Source organism: Harpia harpyja, chromosome 7, assembly GCF_026419915.1.
Source record: "Harpia harpyja isolate bHarHar1 chromosome 7, bHarHar1 primary haplotype, whole genome shotgun sequence".
In the NCBI taxonomy this organism is placed as follows: Eukaryota; Metazoa; Chordata; class Aves; order Accipitriformes; family Accipitridae; genus Harpia; species Harpia harpyja.
In genome coordinates, this window is record NC_068946.1 from 20,051,225 (window position 1) to 20,071,724 (window position 20,500).

The window sequence follows — 20,500 nt, forward strand, 5'->3', positions numbered from 1 at the left end:
TACCATTATTCTGAACCTGTATCACTGGTCATATTTTCACAGAGGATATGACTACCTGGTGATTTGTATGCCTCTAGTAATGTTAGTTCATTCCTTTTGATAAAGCAAATACCAAGAGTCTTTGTAGAAGAGTCAACTTTCGATATCTACCAGAGAGCCTGTACTTGGCAGATTTGCAATGTTTATAATGGGGAAAAAAAAAGGGGGGGGGGGGGGGGGGGAGTTAAAAGTAAGAAGCGCTATCAAGAAATTATTCCTAATCGTATTACTATTCCTGAGGCATAACAAAAGAATTCTGGAAAAATCAAATTGCAGGATGCAAACCTCGGGTGTCAACTTGTCACTATGTTACATTTAAAGTAGTTATTAAAATCATTATGCTATCAACTTGTGAAGTTTAGACACACCAAATATAGCAACCTGCTTAATTGCTCAATATTTTGCAGTGAGTGAAAGAAAGGCAGAGGGGGAGGTGGGAGTGGAGAGAACGGTGTGTTTTCAAGGTACCCTAAAAGGCCTTTTTTCCTGTGGAGTAAATTAAGCATATGTTGTTCAGTAAGACCTTAGTCTTTGAATATAGAATATGTTATTAGAAATGCAGCTGCTTGCCTGTCTATGTAGTTTAGAAATGGTTTTATTGAGATCATCCAATCATGCAGCACAATGCATATTGACGTGACTTTGTAGCTCTGATCATGTTATTGACACTGCTTTTCTCTTGGGGAATCAGATTAAAATGAACTGGTATAGCCAAAACCAGTGTCTAAAATACTTAAGGTCAGGTGTCAAAATGTAATTTCCCATTGGAGTAAAGCTGGAGAAACTCAGCCGAAATTACTTCAGGTTTGTATTTGTATAAGGAACAACTTGACTCTTGATTATCATACTAGAGACTTGTCAGTGAAAAGGCTGAAATGCGATTCTAGGATAAAACAGTAACTTAAGCATTACTACAGTAACTACATAATGTAGCCAAAGAAGGGACAATTTCCAAAATATAAATTTGGGTCGGGAGAAAAAAAACCTCCAAACCCTTAGCCATTTAGTTTTGAAGAGTAAATTTACCCCAAATTGTGTGTTGTCCCCATAAAAAGTGAAGAATGAGGAGAAAACATAATTTCTTCCAATACCATAAACTTGCAGTTACTTTATTTCTTTGCATTGTTTGTCTCTATTTCTCCAAAACTGGGATTTTTTTTTTTTTCTTGTCCTGCACAGGGCATAACATAAGGCTGTTGATGCAGAACCTACCAATGGCACCCTTCTTCTTTTGGGATGTAGTGACTTCACCAAATAGTAGCTAATGACGCTGCATTTGTATTTCTCCAGAGCATTGAAGGCTGTTAAATGACTTGCACAATCACTAGGTTTTCCAGGTGCATTATACAAAATAACCGTTTTCTGTTATTTTTAAATACTCGCCATTCAGATTCAGTTTTGGTTAAGAACTGGAGGACAGACGATCTTTCTTGCTTACCCATAATGTTTCCAGATAAGAAAAATGCAGAAAAATAAGTTGTAAATACAGAAACCATTTGTTGAGTGTACTTCTGCAGTCTGTAGAGGTCATTGCAAATTCAGCTATGTATAAAAAAAAAAAAAAGAGAAAAAAATAAAATTGATCTCTTTTTTTTATCAAATCTAATTTTATGGAGATTAGAGCACTGGAGAAATGTGACTAGAGGTTAGCATTCACTAGTTTTTTTCCTTCTGACGGGCAATTCTTGGATATCACAATATGATTCATCGAGATACATGTGTACTCTTTGGTAAAAGATCTGAGTCAAAGAATTTGTGCATCATATCCTCTTCTGAGGATAATTTATTGAAGAGAATGTAGTTTTCATCGGTTGAAAGTATCTATAGAGTATATGTCTCTTCCTTCCATCTGGCCATGGAAGTTGTTGGCATTGCATGCTCTAGATATATCCTTAGATTTGTTAAGCGTTTGTTTGGAAGAATGGAAGCTGATACTGAGTTTATTAACGCTGCTATAATGGGTTGTTATTAGAGTTACAAATGACTGGGAAATTCAGATACTGTTCTGTCCAATAGGGAAGTATTTAGCTACTGTAGCATCATGGCTATTTATTTCATGTCTCCCGACTTGCCGGGTAGTAGGGTGGTCTGAGAGGAGATTAAAAATTAGGGATCCTATAGAGTAAGAAATATTTACTTCCTTCTCTCTGTACTTCATGTCTTTTGTATTGAGCTACTATTCTTTTGACCAAAAGCATTTATTTTTCCTGTAAGACTTTATAGTAGAGCTGTTGCAATTATTAATTATACTTTTCCCACAAGGAAATTTGTTGTATCAACACACATCCCTTTTTGCATAGAAGAATTTCAACTTTCTATGAATCTATGATTTAATTTTGGGTGTGTCTATTTAAAACCAGTTAACACATATGGATAGAAATTATTAATATAGCCACTCATCCAAACAAATTATTCTGGGTACTCTCCCTACTGTGATATGCTACCATAATTAATTCAAGCAAATGTTTGTATTCAGAAAAATCATGTTCTTACTCAAGGTAAATAAGATACTTGGCACACCACCACCCACCCACCCCCAAACCCCAACACCAGGCTGATATATTTGCCTACTAAATGAAATTGTTTTTTATTCTTCCCTAATTCTTCCTAACAAAGCCACAACATTCAAGCCTTAAGTTTCTAGTCAGTTCAGTGACAGATGTGTCCTTGTCCAGACATACATACCTATTTTTTGTTTTTGTTTTTTTCACGTAGCCTGTATTCTGATTGTACCTCAGTTACCATCAACTGTACTCTTACAAATGCTTAGGGAAATATAGGCGTATCTTTGCATTTTAAATACTCAGGGCTTATTGTCCAGGCTGCTCTGAACTGAACACGGCAGGGAAAAAGGATGCATTACTACTTCTTCCTGTGTGTGCCAGATCTGCAGGGCCTGGTTCATCTCATATGGCTAGATGAGAAAGCTTATCTCAAAAACTCTAATGGGAAGTTGCTTTTGTGTGTTTCAGAAGCAGTATTAGGTGGAAATAAGCAGAGTGGACATGGTGATGAGTATTAGCTGTACAATTTAGGTTCTTCACACTTTCAGACTGACTGACTTTTGCTTATTTTTATGAAGATATTTTAAAAATATCTTCATGAAGACACTTTGCGTATGGTGTCAGAATCCGAAGCACCAGAGGGAAAGCATACTTAAAATCCAATAACACACATCCTGTGGTGGGGGGCGGGGGCCTTCAGTCCTGATGTCTTAAGCCCTCTTTTAACTGCTTTTTGGAAGACTGGATGTGGTCCATCCCACCCAGATGTATTGAAGGACGCCTAGGTGGTTTGGTTTTTTTGCTTTGCTGATGTGTGTGACAAACACGTGCACAATTTTAACTTCACATTAAGGAGCTGTCAAACTCAATCTGTGTTGACCAAAATCCTATATTGCAATGATAAAATTCTACTATAATAATTACCTTTTATGTCTGTGCATAGATACTTAAATTGGACAGAGAGGGCTTCCAATCTCCTTAATTCTCTACGAAGGAAAATTTTCTACAGAGACAAATGTAGAATCTGTGGTTGAGTTTTTTCTAAGGATGAAACCGCTTTGACTCAAATTCCAAATTTGTGACCTTTGAGAACACCCCACAGGACAAAGGCTAGTTTGCATGTGTATTTTGGCTCTAGAAAGTGTTTGTGGAGCATAATAAAAAACAGATTATAAGATGCTAATCAGCCCAGAACTGATGTTTGCTTTTGTTAGGTGCAGACTGCTATTGTTTTTTAGATATTCACATTTAAAAAACAACCCCCAAAATCCAAACAACAAACCCACAACCTATTTAAAAAAACATTTGATTAAACGCAGGAGGCAACCATGACTGCTAGAAGCTGGCAGCAGTACCAGCATTTCTGATATACAATATTCCCCTTTTACTCTCTGATGTATGAGTGGTGAGGTAAGAACAGCTGTACCATGTTCTGAGCAGTGATGTAAGAACAGCTGTAACAATCCCTTTTTTGGGGGCCACTTCCAGATGCTTCAGAAGTTCTCTGATCTCTTGAAAAAGATGTCACTAAAAAAACCACTAATAACATGGTACAGCAGACCTCTTCTAGTGTTAGGTCTTTATCGAGATTTTTAAAATGTGATTAGAAATTGCATATTAGTTGATTGTGTCTCTTATTTCTTGAGAAACTATTCTGATTGGTTACTTCACTATTACATCACCACATACCTGAACATTCATGTAATTTTTTCACTGGAAATTCCGTGGTTTGTTTAGATCTCTCTCTTCAAGGCAAACTCTCCTTTTCTGTATATTTGTACAGTCCTGATCCCAGTGGAGGGACCTTACTGGCCTTGTGTTGTTACATCAATATAGATGTAAATTATTGTCATTGTTGAAGTGACTGAAGTAGCAGCCTTTTCTTATGAAATTGCATAGTCAGCCCACAAAGAATTTTAGCATTTGCCATATGACATTCATTTAAGAAAGCTGATTCGCAGCTTCTGTAAGTAGCTGTCAAAGAGAAAATTTTCCCTTTATCTCTCAGCTGATGCGAAACTTCATTCTAATACAAAAAATCATGTGAGGATTATAATTATACAGAAGCAAATAACTGAAAAATTTTGCCCACCTTCTTTGGAAGGAAGGAAAAAGAAATTAAAGGTTTTGAAGATGTGCTATGTTTTTTTTCATTAGACTCAAACTACGTTTATGTTAGTTGTTTAGCTTGTACCTAGGACTCGATAAACTGTTAAAGCTAGCAGTTGCCCTTTTGTTTCTGTGAAATAAAGGCAGAGTAGAAGGGCGTGGCTGAATTGGGGGGGTTGGAAGTTGTTCGGGAAACTATAGACAGTGCAACGGTGCCAATAAAAGGTGTAGCTTTGCTAATATGGCATGTATGGTTATATGAATTTAGAGGTTATTGAGAAAAAGTTCAAATTCACTTTCGAGTCAGTAGTTCAGAAAAGAATGAGGTGGGTGCGTAGGTGGGTGGGCTCATGAGGAATATCTGTCTCTGGGTTCCTCAGTGCCTTTCTAAGTCTCGTTTGTAGCAATCTAATTACACTTTGAAAGGCCTATTGACTTTCAGTGCTGTTCTAATTCTCAGCAAGGATGATGTATTTGAATGTGGGATCTCTTGCACTTCTCTTTGCCTTTACTCTTTGTGATGGTGCTGCTTAGAAATGTTGGGGAAGCGAAAAAGAAGAGGGATAACAAATTTTCCATTTCCTTTTGCCAGTTAATTTTACATTTTCAAGTTTGACTGTGTATTAGCTGTCATTTGATAGTCATGAAGCATCTCAAAACATGCTTGCTTTGGAGCAAAAAGTGTTCTTACAGTAAATTATTCATTTAGATTTAGCTTTCAGGATGCTACCTCGGTCTCTCTTAAGCTTTGGTTAGAAATACGAATATTGAATAATTGACCAGAGGTGAGCAGTAGTTTCTGAAGCATGAGTGTAGCTGTCTGAGGCAAATAGCCCAAAGCTGATTATGTGTATCAGCCTCCTCCACACCACTTGGCCCCGACACATTTTGGAGCAGGCAGGTCCTCCTTATTTCAGCAATGCCGTTGTTAAAGACAGTGGCCTGTCAGCTTGTTTCTTACCGAGGTCAAACGCATCAAATGGAGTGGGACATCAGCGTGATCAGATCTAAATTGCTTGCTGCGCCAATTTCTAGCTGTATTGTGGTCTAATATAAAATCTCCTGGTTTCCTTGCAGCTAAGGTATAAAAGACACACATGGTGTCAGGGGAACAGAGGGGAAAAAAAATGGACAAAAGTTACATTTTCAGTCAGATGATTATTAATCTGAACTTCCAGACCAGAGCGAGCTGTGGAGGCATGGATTGCAAAGCTCTGCCATTTATTGACTGAATTTACTGGTTTAGAATAGAGTTGATATAACAAGTTTTATGAAAGAAACATTGGTGATGTAGTAATACAAGCATTCAGTACTTTTATGGAAACACAAAATGCCCTTCCAGAAATACTTCAGAAAAATATCAGCATTTCAACACAATCACATCTTTTAAAATAGACTATTGACAGGGTTCCATGATCCTGTGGGAGCTTACAGAGAAATCTGCTGAAACAAAATCAGCTGTTACTTTTGACTGAGTATAGCCTGATGCTGTATTTGTATGTAATCTTAAAGCTCCCAAAACTGCAGCTATTTTCCCAAATATGTAATATCACACCTTAAGCAACAAAAGGGGCTGTGTATTGGGTCTTAAGGTTGCCTTCAGAAAGGTAAATTCACATAAGAGTCTTAACCTGCTTACTGTTTTTGTGAGCATCGTGTTGCAGTGGAGTATTACTGCCAAAATGCTGTTTACGTGTTAGGGCTGGACAGTCTTTTAGAAATTGCGTGTTTTGCTCCAGATATTTACTTCATATGAAGACTAAGAAGTGAGCCACAAATTGTGCTTGAAAGTGGGAATAATGTCTGTATGTACCTTCAAAGAACAGACTTTGCCTGAGAGATCTGATTCTTTAGGTTACACAATGCCATTTAGAAAGAATTTGCTTCCCAATATAAATGTTGCATGAACTCCTGAATAGACTTTCATACATGCAGAGCTGAGAAGGAAATGCAAATATTATAAAAGTTTGGTAATCCAACAAATCCTGTTGATATAGAGGTTAGAGGGTTTTTTTTTTTATGTTTCTGTTGAAGTATTACAGATTTTATCAGTCTTGAGTAAATCTGTTATGTTAATGAAAGTGGTGTCAGTATTTGTAGTTCATCAGCACTTTTATTCCCCTAACTCAGTCTGTTCTCTTCTGTTGAGAAGCTTTTCTGTGCTATTCAAAATGGACAAAAATCTGTGCTCTGCCAAACAATTGAAATAGGTAGCAGTTGAGAGAGTAGCCCTTAGTTCTCCCCTATTACCTGGGTATAAATGGCAAGGAAGAATCAGCTTCAGTGGGCTTTAGAAACGTTTGTGAAGTGAGGGCAGAAATATTGTCAGGAGTCCTCCTTCATTCAATTGGTTTGCATTTCAGAAAAGCTGCCTGAGAGGCCACTGATGTACAAGCCCCGTGAAGACAGCTAGGAAGACAGCTAGTTTTTGTGCTTTAATTAGCTGGAAGGTAAATGCTGTTTTGCCCGTGGGTTTCAGCAGCTAATCAGCCTTTCATTCATCCGTTGTTTTCTCTTGTCATTTTTTAAGAGAGCTGTAGCATGCTTGGAGCTCATTTAAAACCTTGACAGAAAAAGTGACAGTTGTCTCGAGCATGACAATCCTCAGACTCTCCTCCCGTTTTGGAGAAGGCTTTTTGCAGCCTGCAGCCTATTCTCATTGCCTTTAAATCAGATGGAAAGGATCTATTGAGAACCATTGCTTCGGCATGAATAGGGGAGGCTCAATAAATGTTATTGTCAGTGCCCTCACATATGCACAGGTTCAAACCATTTTTCTAGGTACTATTGGTGTTGGTATTTACACATTTTAAATAAGGAAATCTCATCCCTAAGATATCAATTATAATCAACTGTTGTTAGTATATTTAATTCAACATTATAAACCTGGAGTAAGCCCAGTCTGAAACTGAGTCTTTAAAACGATGCTAAGCTACATCGAGTGAAATGAAGTCTATAAAACTGCTTTTCTGTGATGAATGCAAGCATGGATGATTTCTTTTTTAAACAGAGATAAAATTAAAGATGTTATTTGTATTCACTCTGACGTTTTCGTGCTAAAACCCATAAAAAGACCACATGGTAATCAATTGGTGGTGTTGGCTATCATGTAAGTGTAGCTTCTGCAGTACATCATTAGTTTGATTCAGGTCAGGTGGGCTGAAATAAAACCATCTGAAGCAAGTCTCATTTTGTATGGCATTTAACAAGTGCGAGATGATAATTGCTGTCACTGAAGCATGACGGCTTTTGTAATGAATACTTTCCGCTTGCTTTCAGAGTATGTAGCTCTGTGTGTGTAATACAGCATGCTTTAATCTTAAAATAATAAGCAAATTTGAAATTGAATTTATTGTTCGATGAAGTTGTATTTGACAGAGGTTCTGGCTTCAACAGTCAAGGGATCAATGTTTGCTTTTAATTATATAGCGCTGGAGAGATCCTGTACGCCTCTTTTTGTGATGGCGTGTGTTTCCAAACAGTTATGCTGATAATCAAATCTGAAAAGCACGGTTATAAATTGGTTAATGAAGTTAAGTGTTAGCCCAACACATCACATTTTCCCTCCGTGCTGTTCAATCAAATCAGTGTTATCTGATTTTACAGTGGTTTTAATATGGTCCTCTTGTATTTAGGTGGGATTGTTTGACGTCTTCGCCTTTCCATTGATCTTGCCCACTGATGATACTGATGTCACCTTTCTGTTCACGTAAAGTCAATACATTCAGCAGTAGATTAACAGCTACTCCCTTTTCACTGGAAAAAAATAAGTACAATAGGATGGCTTTGCCTTCTGGTCCTCCTGTGCAATGGTAGAGCTAGCGTGCTGTACGTTAATGTACATGAGGGCTGCAGGAAAGTTGTAAGGTCTCTTCTGGCATTAATAAATATGACATATGTGCTGTGATCCTCTGTTCAAAAATTCTTCACCAAAATTCAACCTGTTTGAGTGTGCAAAAACTGAGACTGAAAATGAAAAAAATGTGTATATATATATAGCTATAAAAAAACATGTATATCTGTATCACGTTTGGAGAAGGAAACAAGACTTGAAAGTCTAAAATTTCACCATTGTAACCATACTGGGTTATAAAATCAGAGATTTTTGGAAACATTATTTTAATGTTCCAGAGGTAGGAAACAAAAACAAAACAACATTAAAAAAACCCAGAACAGAAACTTTTCAATATAAGAAAGTTTTTGAACTGAGGAAGGAAACACCATGTTTTGTTGGACAACAAATGTTATTTTAAGTCTTTCTTCAAGAACATTACTATGTGGGTCCTGCTGCCTAAAATTGGAGAATGTGTTGGGGACATATGCTTGAACTTGTGTTTCATGATTTCAGAAGATACGGAGGAAAAAAAAGAGTACAGAAAAAGATGAGTTTAAGGTCAATATTTGCTTGCCGTAGGCACCAGCTGTGGACCCATGGGAATGAGCCAGGTCCTGTCTTTCTGCTGGGAACTTCTCCCAATATGGCTTATTTGGCTCCCTGCCACTGGTAGAAACTTCTGTTAATTCCATTAATGTGACTAATTATGACATCTTCTCATAAGTGGTGACCTAACTGTTTGCAAGTGATTAGATACTATGTCATTAATGGTTAGGCCCTCAAGTATAGTGGATGGGCTGTTTGGGCTTGGTTACTTGGGTGTGGGATGATGTCTGTTGGGAGTCAGCTCTTCTCTGCCCTCCTCTCTGCTCGTCCTTCTGAAGTGCTCAGCTGCCCAGAATAAAGGCCGAAGCAAGCAATACTAGTGCTAGGGAGCTCTGAGACTATGCAAACAGCCATTTAAATATAGATTAGAAGAATTCGCATTTTCACTTACATACTGTTGAACTATTTTGCCTACTACTTCTCTTTGTGACTCTTTTACTTTTAAATGCAATTTAAAAATGCTTTATTTCATAATTATTTGTGTGGTGTATAGTTACATCGTAAAGAATATTATGACTAGAATCAAGTAGGCAGGGGAAAAAGTATTTGTTAATGGAAAAAGTAAAAGCTTCATGCTAGTAAATATTTTACCAATTTATGAGAGAAAATGGTGTAGGAAAGCTTTTTAAAAGGCCAATGGATTTCTATTAAATTGTTCTATTCTCATTGCCCTTAAAATTAAGCATGCAAGGTCAACATTAAAAGCCCTATGTTCAGCGGCTGCATTGCCATTTGAAGCAGAAGTCGAATACTTGGGCTCAGGCAAGAGAAAGGAGTGAAAACTTTTACTTCTTCCTACTGCTTTTCCAGGAGCTGTTATTCACAGTAGTAATTTTAGATCCACCTCCTTTGGCAAGATACTTCCAAAATGGAAATAGTCTGGATGTAAAGAATGTATGTGTAGATACACCATCAATGATAACCTTTTAAAGTGTCAGATTCGGTCAGTCTCATATGGGTTATTCTCCTAATGAGTCTTGTTGATGGTTTTAAATACTTGATAGCTCCTGAAGGAAGTCAGCCAGGGAAAATACATAACTTATCCATGTCGTGCTGTGTTACAGGGCTTTGTGTGCTTTAGATCAGTTAGGAATCTCACCTTCCATTCCTGTTGGAAAGGCATTCGGTTGACAGATGGTTTGGGGGTGACCTGGAGGCCAGGAGCTGTAGGTGGTTGGTTGGCTGGAGCTAGTATTGGGGAGCATCACTGGTCATGGGCATGAGGGGGTCTTTTATATGGGATGAGATGTTGGTATTGTAGGCTTGATCTTCATTTCTGCTGACGGCAGTTGCTGAAGGCTTATGTTTCCATGCAGATAGATGCTGTATCGAGTTGGCCAAAAAAAGGTTTTCTTTTAATAAAGACAAAAATCAATACTTCAGTAGCTTGTTTGAAAACATTAAACAGAATTATTTTAAAAATCCAAAGTGATGGCCACCATCACAACTTTTCTACTTTCATCACTTACTATTACTGAGCTATAAAACACAGTTTTAAGGTGACAGGAGCACAATCCTGAAAAAATGTTTGAAAACCCTCACAAATTCAGGATGCAGAAAAAATAATATAGTCAACAGACATGTCTCACATTCTCAAGGAAAGACTCCAAATAAAACCAGGATACTGCTCAGCATTGATTCTTTTCTATGTATTTTCAAGTTTCTTTTCAAGGACACAAATTGTCATTCCCTGTCTGCTAAAATCTGTATTTCTCTCCTGTTATTTTTGTTAAGGCTTTTTTTTTTATAAGAGGAGATTGCTGACAGCTGCAGCACCTCTTAAATTCTCATATCAAAGTTGAAGGGATGTTTATTTTACTTTTAATCTGGTTTACATTAGAATGACCTTTTCTTTGCTTCATATTAAAATCCCTTTCTTGAAAAATTACTGTTTTCCTCCATGTTGCTTGTATTGATTATTAGTGCTGGTATTTATTCATAATTAAAAACACAGTAGGTAAGAAAACTATTTTTAAAGCTTAATCTAAAGCCTTCTGGTATTTTTATTTCACTGCATTTTGAAATGAACCCTTATAAGCATATAAATAGAGGAATTGTACGTTTTAATAAGCTATAAGAAGATCAAATGAGCCCCCCAACTGGTGTTAATTTGTCTTTCAAATTTTGGGTTAACCCACCTCAAAAGTGTTCTAGCTGTTACAGGAGCGCAGTCAGTTGTTTTGTCATGGCTTTGGACAGTCTCTATATGAAAATGCAACATTGATCACAACAGTACCTGCACAAACCCCAACCAAGAACCAGGTTTGTTCTGATTTTTAGTGCTAAAAGTAACAACTTTCTCTTTTTTTCTTTTTTTTTCTTTTTTCTTTCCTTTTTTTTTTTTTTTTTTTGAAACATTACATAAGCAAGACTCAAGCAGCCAAATATTAGAACGATTAGAAAGAAGCAATTTAGCTTAGAGCGATATAGATTGTGGAGGGTGACAGAAGCTGTCAGTATTGATTTTCTGCCACCTTCCCATCTGACCTTTTGGATTCCAGTGGGCGCTTTTAAGAGGATTTAGCTTGTAACAAATTAAAGATATCACAGAACAATTGCTGACTCATATTATGAGAGCTGACTGAGCTCCTTTGCTATCAGTGCAGTCTTATTGTATGCAGGGACATAATCATTACTTGATTTAATGTGCTCCTGTAGATAAAACTGTTTGAAAAGCTGTTTATAAAAGCAAGGTTAATGATGATAGATGAAGTTACCATCCACTTCATTTTTATAAGCATATATGTGTATACATAGGGGTATATTTAAACATATAATTTTAAACTTCGGCTTGTGAAATTTATGACATGCAAAGGGATCAAAACATACACCAAAACCTTTGATAAAACAATGCTTAAAATGAAGCCATTAAAAATAGTCATATATAAAAGCTTCATCTGCATTGTTGTGGATGAAATTGGAAGAAAAAACCTAAGTGCGTTGTCTTCATTTAACACCTTCTGGTAGCCTCGTGACACAAAACTTCAACATGAGCATCCTCTGCTGAGTACCCTTCCACCCTGTTTGGAAGAAATAAACTGCTTGTCTGGACTGGTTAAAAGACTTCAGTCTAACTTAATCATCATGAAGTATTTTACCATATGATGGAATTCAGTTGCAGAAATAGTTATTTTTTCGCTGGATGCCCAGAATACATATAATAAATATGTAATAATAATAAATAGGAAAATACCTTGTAATCATTAGCACAAATTTAAGAAACAAGATGTTAGTATGTAGTTTTTTCTGTGTGATAAACCTGTGCTGCATTAATGTACTTCAAAATCCCACAGGAATATTGATCCAAAAGAGCTGTCTATGCCTTCACTGTGAGAGGCAGCGAAGGGCTGAATATTGGTAGGGGAGCAGAACACTAGGTGTGCTGGTACCAGCATTACCACCTCCAGCTCTCACCACTTCTGTGCTCTTTTTTGTTCCCAGCATTTGGCAGAAAAGCCAAAAGCAGAAAAGACAGTCCTGACACTGCTTTCTTTTAAGGTCAGGATTAAAACCGCCTTGAGTTTAGACTTCAGGCTAAGGCTCTCCACTATGCTGACATTTTTTTTCTAACACTCTTTTAACCTAATTTCACTGGTTTTTATGGGTCATTTCTTTGTAAAATTGAACGTAGCCTGATAGTTTCCCAAATCCATTTTGGTTACTACAGGTATGCACTTTAGGTAGCATATCTTAAATCTGGTTTCCAAAGTCAGGTTTATGCTGTCACGCTCTGTATGTGTTCATGTTAATCTACATGTATACATGAAATGGAAAATCCATTTCAGTCTAAATTAACAGAGAAGCAAAGATCTCAAGGGTTTATGTGTTTTACAGTGATGGAGGATCTAATGGAAGAGGAAAGTGGACCACAGTGTGAGGATATTGTTCAGAAATGTTGTAGGATCCACACTGCAAACTCAAGGCCAGGGGAAATCAGACCACTGCTGCAGTTGCTGGCTGAGCTCTGTTTTGTTGAAAACAAAGTGCAAGATCCAAAGGTCTTTGAGGTTTGGGAATATATAATCTTTTTGTCTGCCCACTGCTACTTAAGGATCAGTTTTTTAAGTAGGCTTTGCTAAGCTCTGTATCCAGAATGTCAGGTTTAGTTTCTTGTATAAGTAGCCATATTATATCAATATTAAATTTTGTTGGTTTACTGTAGCTAAGCTGGAATCCTGTTCATCTGAGTCCTATATCAGCAGTATTGCAGATACTGTTGCTTTTTAATAAAAATGATTAGTGGGTTCAGAAATGCTAATTTTGTATACGTTCCACCGATGATTCCTGCTGGAATAGCCTGTTGTGCATCCAGCAGTTTCTGTGGCATGGGGCATTTGTCTGCTGTTTGTTTTCTTCAAGGCAGCTGGAGTTCCTTTCAACTAAAAAGGGAAAACTTTTGGCTGGGCAGGGATGGCTTAGGGCTAAGAAAGAATTGAATAATCCAAGAATATGAAGCCTTTGAAAAAAAAAATCAGCACTCGTATGCAAGAAATAGGTTTCTTTTACCGAATGCCTTCAGCTCACGACTAATGCTGGCATCCCCTCAATATACGTTTCTGTCTAGCATGTCGTGCCATTATTTCTCTCTTCCAATCTTTTTTTCTAGTGGTATCAGAAGATCCTTGAGCCTCAAGGTCCTGCTTCTTCCGTAACTGGTGAGCAGTTCACAACTGTAAAGCAACTTCTTTGTAGTTTTATGGAAACCTAAAAGTGCACGTTTATCAGGCAGATACAACATTAGGAGGCTTTGTTTTTAGTTTTGGTTGTTGCACTCATTTCTTTTGGACCTTACACTTTTGCTATTAGCTTTGGTTCCCCCTGTAATAGAGTTGGGTCAGTCTTGGCCAGTGCTCTCACTTGTTCCATATCTCATGCAACCATCCTGTTGTTTATTCTGGCATGGTGGTGATGAGGCTGAACACAGCTTAACTGGATATGTGAACTGATTCAGGTTTTAATTACACATACTTTTTTCCCCTGAAGAAGTATTTTTAGCCTAAATCAGCTTGCTGATAAATAAATGCATGTTCCTGCAAACAAGTGTGCTGGCACTGAGGAGGAGTAGCTAGGCACAGAGGAGAAGCCTTGCTATTGAGGAGGAGGTACCTGTAAGGTACCACATCAACTTCTGGGGACTCTAAAACTGTCTTTTATAATCTGTTCAGAGTCCCTAAAGCAACGGGAACCTACAGGCACTGCTCTAATGCAAGAGCAGGAAGGTTAGTAAGATACATGGAACACCTTTTGTGCTGGAGTTTCAAACTGGTTTCTGCAATGTCCCTGTTACTAAGAAAAGTCGAGACAAGTGTATTAGTACTGCTCACACAGGGTTTGTGGTTAAGCATCTCCCTCTGTGATCATTGGTCTGAATGCTGCAGTGTGTGACGGATTGGCAGAAACAGTCCCTTGAACTTCAGTCAGATCTTGGTCTCTAGTCTGGTCCTGAGCTTTTGTGAGTGTATATTGAAAATGTATTTAAAAACTCATTTCTTTACCTAACAGCATGACAACATGTCATTCTCTGCATTTTTGCTCAACTTCAGGGGTTTTTGACAACTTGCTATGCAGAAAACAGGACAGAAAATGGAGAAAAATGGAATAGAATGACTAAGGATCAGTCTAAATGTATCGTTTATGCAAATGTGTGGGTTTCAGTGTGATATTTTTGAGGAAGCTTTGACTATTTTGTGGACACGGCTCATTTTCTCTGTATCTCTTTAAACACAGTTAATGATTACGGGCAATGCCGGGTAAATGCTTCCTCTTTGCGTGTTCATCTCGCAGCGAAAGGTGACGCTCGTACAGCACTGCTGGCAGCAAAGCAGTACAGAGCACGGCTGCAGTGCCGGTGCTGTTATAAGAGCCTCCTTGGAAATGTCATTGGTGGTAATGGCCAGTCATTTTTAGGTATTTTCCATCAGCTCATGTACAGATACTGGATGTAAGACATTTGAGTTTGGCTATCTTCATTGCAGGACTGGCTGTTATTGAACACTTGCCTGGGTAGGTAGACAGCGAAGAGATCGATAAAAATGCTCTCTCGTGCCTTTTCTGTATCTGACACTCTCAACTTCAGAAGCATTTGCCCAACAATGTCTCTTGACACGTGGTTGTACCACAGTCCTTTGTTTTCTCCCCACGTGGCTGTACCACAGTCCTTTTGTTTTCCAACACAAGAGTGAGAAGTACCAAATCAACCGAAATCTTTCCTTCTCCCCGTTGGCCAGGAGATGGAGTTAAAATCTGGCTTTTATGCACTTAGGAGCCTTAAGTGCTATTTTTATTAAGCTTCTGCTGTCTTTCAGTTTTATTGAAATTATTGACTATCAACTATCCAGCTTTATGGCCTAAAGTCTTCAAAACTTAAGTATTACCATTCACATAAAGTAGCTATTCTCATGAGTTGTATCTATTCAAATAACTTTTTGTATATGTGAGGGACATAGCAATGACAAGTGCTCTGTTTGCCATTTGTTTCTCACACAAATAAAAAAGTAAAAAAACCTCATTAAAAGTCATTGGAAAAAAGGTATTTGCCATAGGTCATTGGTTCCTGTGCTTAGTATATAGACTTTTGCTTTAATTACTCCAATCTCCTTTCTTTATCCCGCCCCGCCACCGTCCACGTCCACGTCCACCCCCCCCCCCCCTTTTTTTAACCTAGGGTCATTCGGAAGTTTGCAACATTTACATTTTCTGTTATCTTTTCAGAGAGAACAAAGACGAGGCCCATCTCATCTCAAAGATGCTATATCTGGGTTTAAGACTGCAATAAGGTCACTCCTAATTTAGTTAGCATAAATCAGGGCTCCTGCAGGGCTCTTCTCGTACTTCAGCAGCTTTCAAAACAATCTCAGAAATTAAAGAACAGGATCTTCAAAACCTGTTTGTGTGTTGGCAAAGCACTGTTCTTATAGTCTTGTTTTTCTTTGTCTAGGTAGCATTACTGTCTTTCACTTAGACTGAGCATCTTCATCACACTTGATTACTGCTTGTGAAGACTATTTTGCATCAACCCAAAATTAGAAGAAATTTTTAGAAGGGTATTTTCAAGGAGTTTTCTCTATGGCAAATTTAAACTTAATTCCGCTTCCCATTAGGACAAACTTTTTCTCTGGGCTTCTGGGTAAAAAGATTTATTTGCATTATTGAAAGATGCCAAATAAAATTATGCTTTCCCCCCCACACACACACACTTTTTTGTCTTCAGATGAAGTCTTTTTCTGCCTGTGGTAACACTGAGGATTAATTTTAGGAAAATAATTATTTACTGCATCATATTGCATCATAATGCAAATCTTAAGCTCATACATATTCATAATTAGACAACTGAAGGAGCTCAGGAGAGTAATTCCTAGTGGGTTTGGGGGTTTGTTGTTTTTTTGGTGGTGGTTTTTTTTAGCTAAAATTACAAGTCCATCGGTCCAGCCCTACAAGATGTGTTCCATTTAACAACCAAATGTCTGTGTAGGAGATACTTCTTTCCAGTGGGATAAGCTGATACAGACCATCAGGTATATATCAGAATAGACTATCCTTCTGGTTTGCAGCTGGAATTGTTTCCTGTCTGCATCCAGGATTTGTTGGGCAGGCACACAAACCTGCCTAGGCGTGTTTCAGACCTGGCTCAGTTCTTAGGTCTCTTTTCAATGGCTGGGTATTTAAGTGCTTGTGGCACGTGCTTTAAGCACGTAAGGTAAGACTAGTCATGATGGGTCCCTGAGGCTATAAAAAGGTAGTAAATTTGCATGAAAAGGTTTAATGATCTGGAAAGCCATAGTAAAATGGAATCAGTGAAAGGGTCTGTAAAGAAAAATGCCTGAGCCTGCTGGGGGGATTTCCAGGAGCACTTACTTCCGTAGGTATCACACGCTGTTCAGCAGCGCCCTGCTCCTAACACATTGGCTGTGAAAACTCGGTGCACATGCTGAATTTAAAATAGGGTTTGAAACTTCCTCAGCAGGGCAAATACAATGCTCAGTGTTTGAGACATTTATATTTAAGTAACAAAGTTTCAGATTTGTTTGAGAGTAGAACAGATTGCAATTTTAACCAGCCATGGAGAAGTTGTGTTCTTGAGAGGGATGGGAGAGACACATCTTTATTTCAATTCAAAGATTATTATATACCTTTTTGCTTTCCTTCAAAAAAAATCTTAAAAACATAAGCAGAAAAGAGAAAATACAGGAAAAATAGTGTTTTGAAAACTTAGCAAAAAAAATATCACTGTAGAGGATTATGATAAAAATCTTACAGAAGAAAATTTATTACAGTCAAGCACAGCAGCCGAAGCTAGGAAAACTGAACTCGATAATCACCAAGAACTCTCATCCTGAAAATACAGGTATGCAGATTTTCATGTGTAAGTTGTCCCGTAGATCAATCACATGCTCAAAATGAAATATATTTAATAAGATGGAGTCCAATTTTCTGTTTCCCTGATGCCCCGGCCAACTAATGGCAACTTTCCCTAGACCAAAAACTAACTTCAACAAATTAAAGCTTGAAGAGCTCTGGAGCAACTTTTTAATACACATTAATAGTAGCTGGTCAACTGGCAGTCAGTTAACCTGACATGAAATAAATAAACAACTCGCCCTGTCCTTTGCCCTTTCTCAGGTCCTGACACACCTTACAAAAGACGTGGTCATACCCCTTGGGTTGAGGGCTGCCTGGCATGAACACTGACATTTGTTCCACTGCTCGGTTTTCGTGCTCAGGAGGGCTTTTCAGTCCATCTCCAGGGCTGCAAGTTCTGCAGGGTTAAAAGGCACTTCATTTAGTTTAGTGTGTCTCTGGAAGGATCAAATAGAAAAACTTGATTTTCCCGAAGAGTCTAATTACATTAGACACTTACCTGTCAATGAAATTGCATTAAGTAGCTATGAAAATCTTTAGATGTCTACATGCCTGCTATAAAGAAATTAAATGCCAAAAATCAACCCTAGGATGTTTTAAAAATCAAAATTCTGCTCTAATTAAAGTCTGTGACTGGACTAGTTAACATAGAAGAGTAAAGGAGATTAATATCAGGCTCCTTCCCTTGCTTGTCATTAAACAGTGATGAACATTCAGTGAAGAAGATGCTATCTAGAGTTAAACCTTCTTTCTTTTCTCCAGCAAAACCTTCTTCAGTTCTGCCTTGTATAGACCGAAGATTAGTGGTAGAGATGGGGTAGATAATTTTTTTTTCTCCATTGTAACTAGACCTGTGCTTTCTCATAAGCACTGACGAAGAGCTCCTTTGTAATGCTAGTATCCAAGCAAAGATTTGTGGCCAGCACTCTCACCTTGTAAGTGCATGCTCTGCCTGGAAGTAGGTTTTAAAGCACTAGAATAAATAAATAGTTCTATAGACCTATGCACAACAGTTAGTTTTAATGGCAAAAAAACCCAATCAAGTGATTTTATGAGTCCCAGTTAAAAGTAATTATACAGTGTAAGTGCTTTAAGTAAGTTAATGACACAGACTAATCTGATAACGGATTGCTGTCTCATCATAAGCTTCTTTTCAAGTTAATTCAATCTTAACATTGCAGGACCCTGTTCTGCTGCATGGCTTTGCTCTCCACTGAGTCCAGCTCTGTCCCTGTTCACGTCCGTCTCCATTTAGTGCAGGGGGTGCAGAATTCAGCTGTTTGCATCAGTAGGTGTATGGTTAACAAATTTGGGGTTTCAAAAAAATGAGGATGGCATTAGGAAGCAAACAGCACTAACCGCAATAAATTTTGCTATTTCCTTCTAATTTCACTATGTTATTTATCCTAATGCTAGGGTGTTTATCTGAAATACTGTCTGTGTGTTCATTAGGAAGCTGAGAAACCAGTTTTATAATAATTTGCGTATCTTCAATAGCACTTTCAAGTATGCACATAACAGAATACTGATTAGCTCTCCTGTACATAATAAGTGTTTTGGTTGGAACTGGTTGTCTGCAGGTAATCGTGAAGAGAAAGTAAAGGTAGGGTGGGTTTTTTTCAGCCTCTGATGTTCAATTAACGTAGGGGTCTTCAAGGTACCACTTCTTCCTTTGGCCCGTCGTCATCCAGCGCAGTGAAACAGTAGGGTCATTGCTGGTGGAAACTCCTTTGCCTGAAAGGAGAATGTCAGAAAGGATCAAGAAATCAAGGAAATACCATCTGATGTTCGTGGCCTTGTGAGTTTTAGGTCTCTGTCACATCTCACAGCTAATGGGAAAGTTTCAGGTAAGGTAATGAAAAAGATCTGTCAGTATTCTTGGTATTTATTTTCCCAGCTAGTCTCCTTGGTATGAAGCTGAAACTCACTATACACTGCTTGGAAATGAATTTGTTAAGATCAATGAGTAATTTGATCAGTGTATCTAATTGTCTTTTGCTTTGGTCTCACTGCCTTGGTAAGGACAAGAACCTTATATATAATTAGATTTGGTACTAGACTGCATTAATATTATTAATGTATTCTATTTTTTATTTCTTCCTTCAAGTGTGTCAGTGGATGATGTATAGACTGCTTACATGAGAAAAAAGTGATATGCAAAGATACTAAAAAAAATTATATGTACTAAGTAATACCAAGACTGATAGCAGAAGAGATGTTGGTAAATTGTACATTTTAGTCAGTGAAATCTGCTTCTTCATACTGTCTTTATAATACCTAGTAAATATTCCAGAAACTAAGGAATCCATTGTTAATTGTGTCCACGGATATCGCAGTTAATTGACTGTAGAGAATTGTGCTCTTAGGCTATGGCTGATTTTTTCCCTTTTTTTTTTTTTTCTTTTTTTGGTAACAGCATATTTTTAGGCAGATTCTTTCATATAACTGCAGCTAATACATAGAATAGTTTTGCCAAATCAAGAGTATTAGCTCGAGTTTTTTGACAATGTTCAAAATACAGTTTTGCCTTTTGTTTGTTTGTTTGTTTTGTTATTGGGACAGAAAAAATGCTTTAAATTTTTTTTGTTGTGCAGCAAGGTTACACTGGAACATCTGTCAGGCCTAATGTGATCTGATCCAGAGGATCAGACCAGAACAGTCTAATCCTCTCTGGGATGACTATACCGGTAAATTATCCTGTAGAAGGGGTTTATTTCTGTAATACATTTTACTTTGCAGTGACTGCATTCCTGACCCTTTTAAGTCTACAGTAAATGCAGAACAGCTTACTGCAGTAAAAGGAGCTCACATTTATTGTAAAGTAAGAATATTCACACTGGCAATCACCATGGAGTAGATAATGTATTACACTTTTACATTCTTACTTTTTTTTTCTAGTTGACCTTTCTGCAGACAGTAGAAGTATGATCCTGAAGTGCACTCCATAAAAATATCCACTAGGTTGAGGCATCCAGTCAGCTCTCCAAAGTTACCTATGTAAAGTGTTTAATGTTTCTGTAGCTTGCTTGCTTTCTTTTTCTCTCCTATA

General features: G+C 37.7%; 1 protein-coding gene across 2 annotated transcripts in view; it reads left to right on the top strand.

The window, feature by feature from the left end:
• ZNF804A (zinc finger protein 804A) overlaps window positions 1-20,500 on the top strand; it is a 158,474-nt gene that overhangs the window by 96,286 nt on the left and 41,688 nt on the right. The window contains exon 1 of one of the 2 annotated variants that reach the window (XM_052793090.1): window positions 19,066-19,298. The exons of the other annotated variant lie outside the window; for it this stretch is intronic. Coding sequence (XP_052649050.1) covers window positions 19,284-19,298 — 15 coding nt within the window. The 5' untranslated portion in view covers window positions 19,066-19,283. Of the gene's footprint in view, window positions 1-19,065; window positions 19,299-20,500 lie in introns of those variants that run through there. 2 annotated transcript variants of the gene reach the window in all.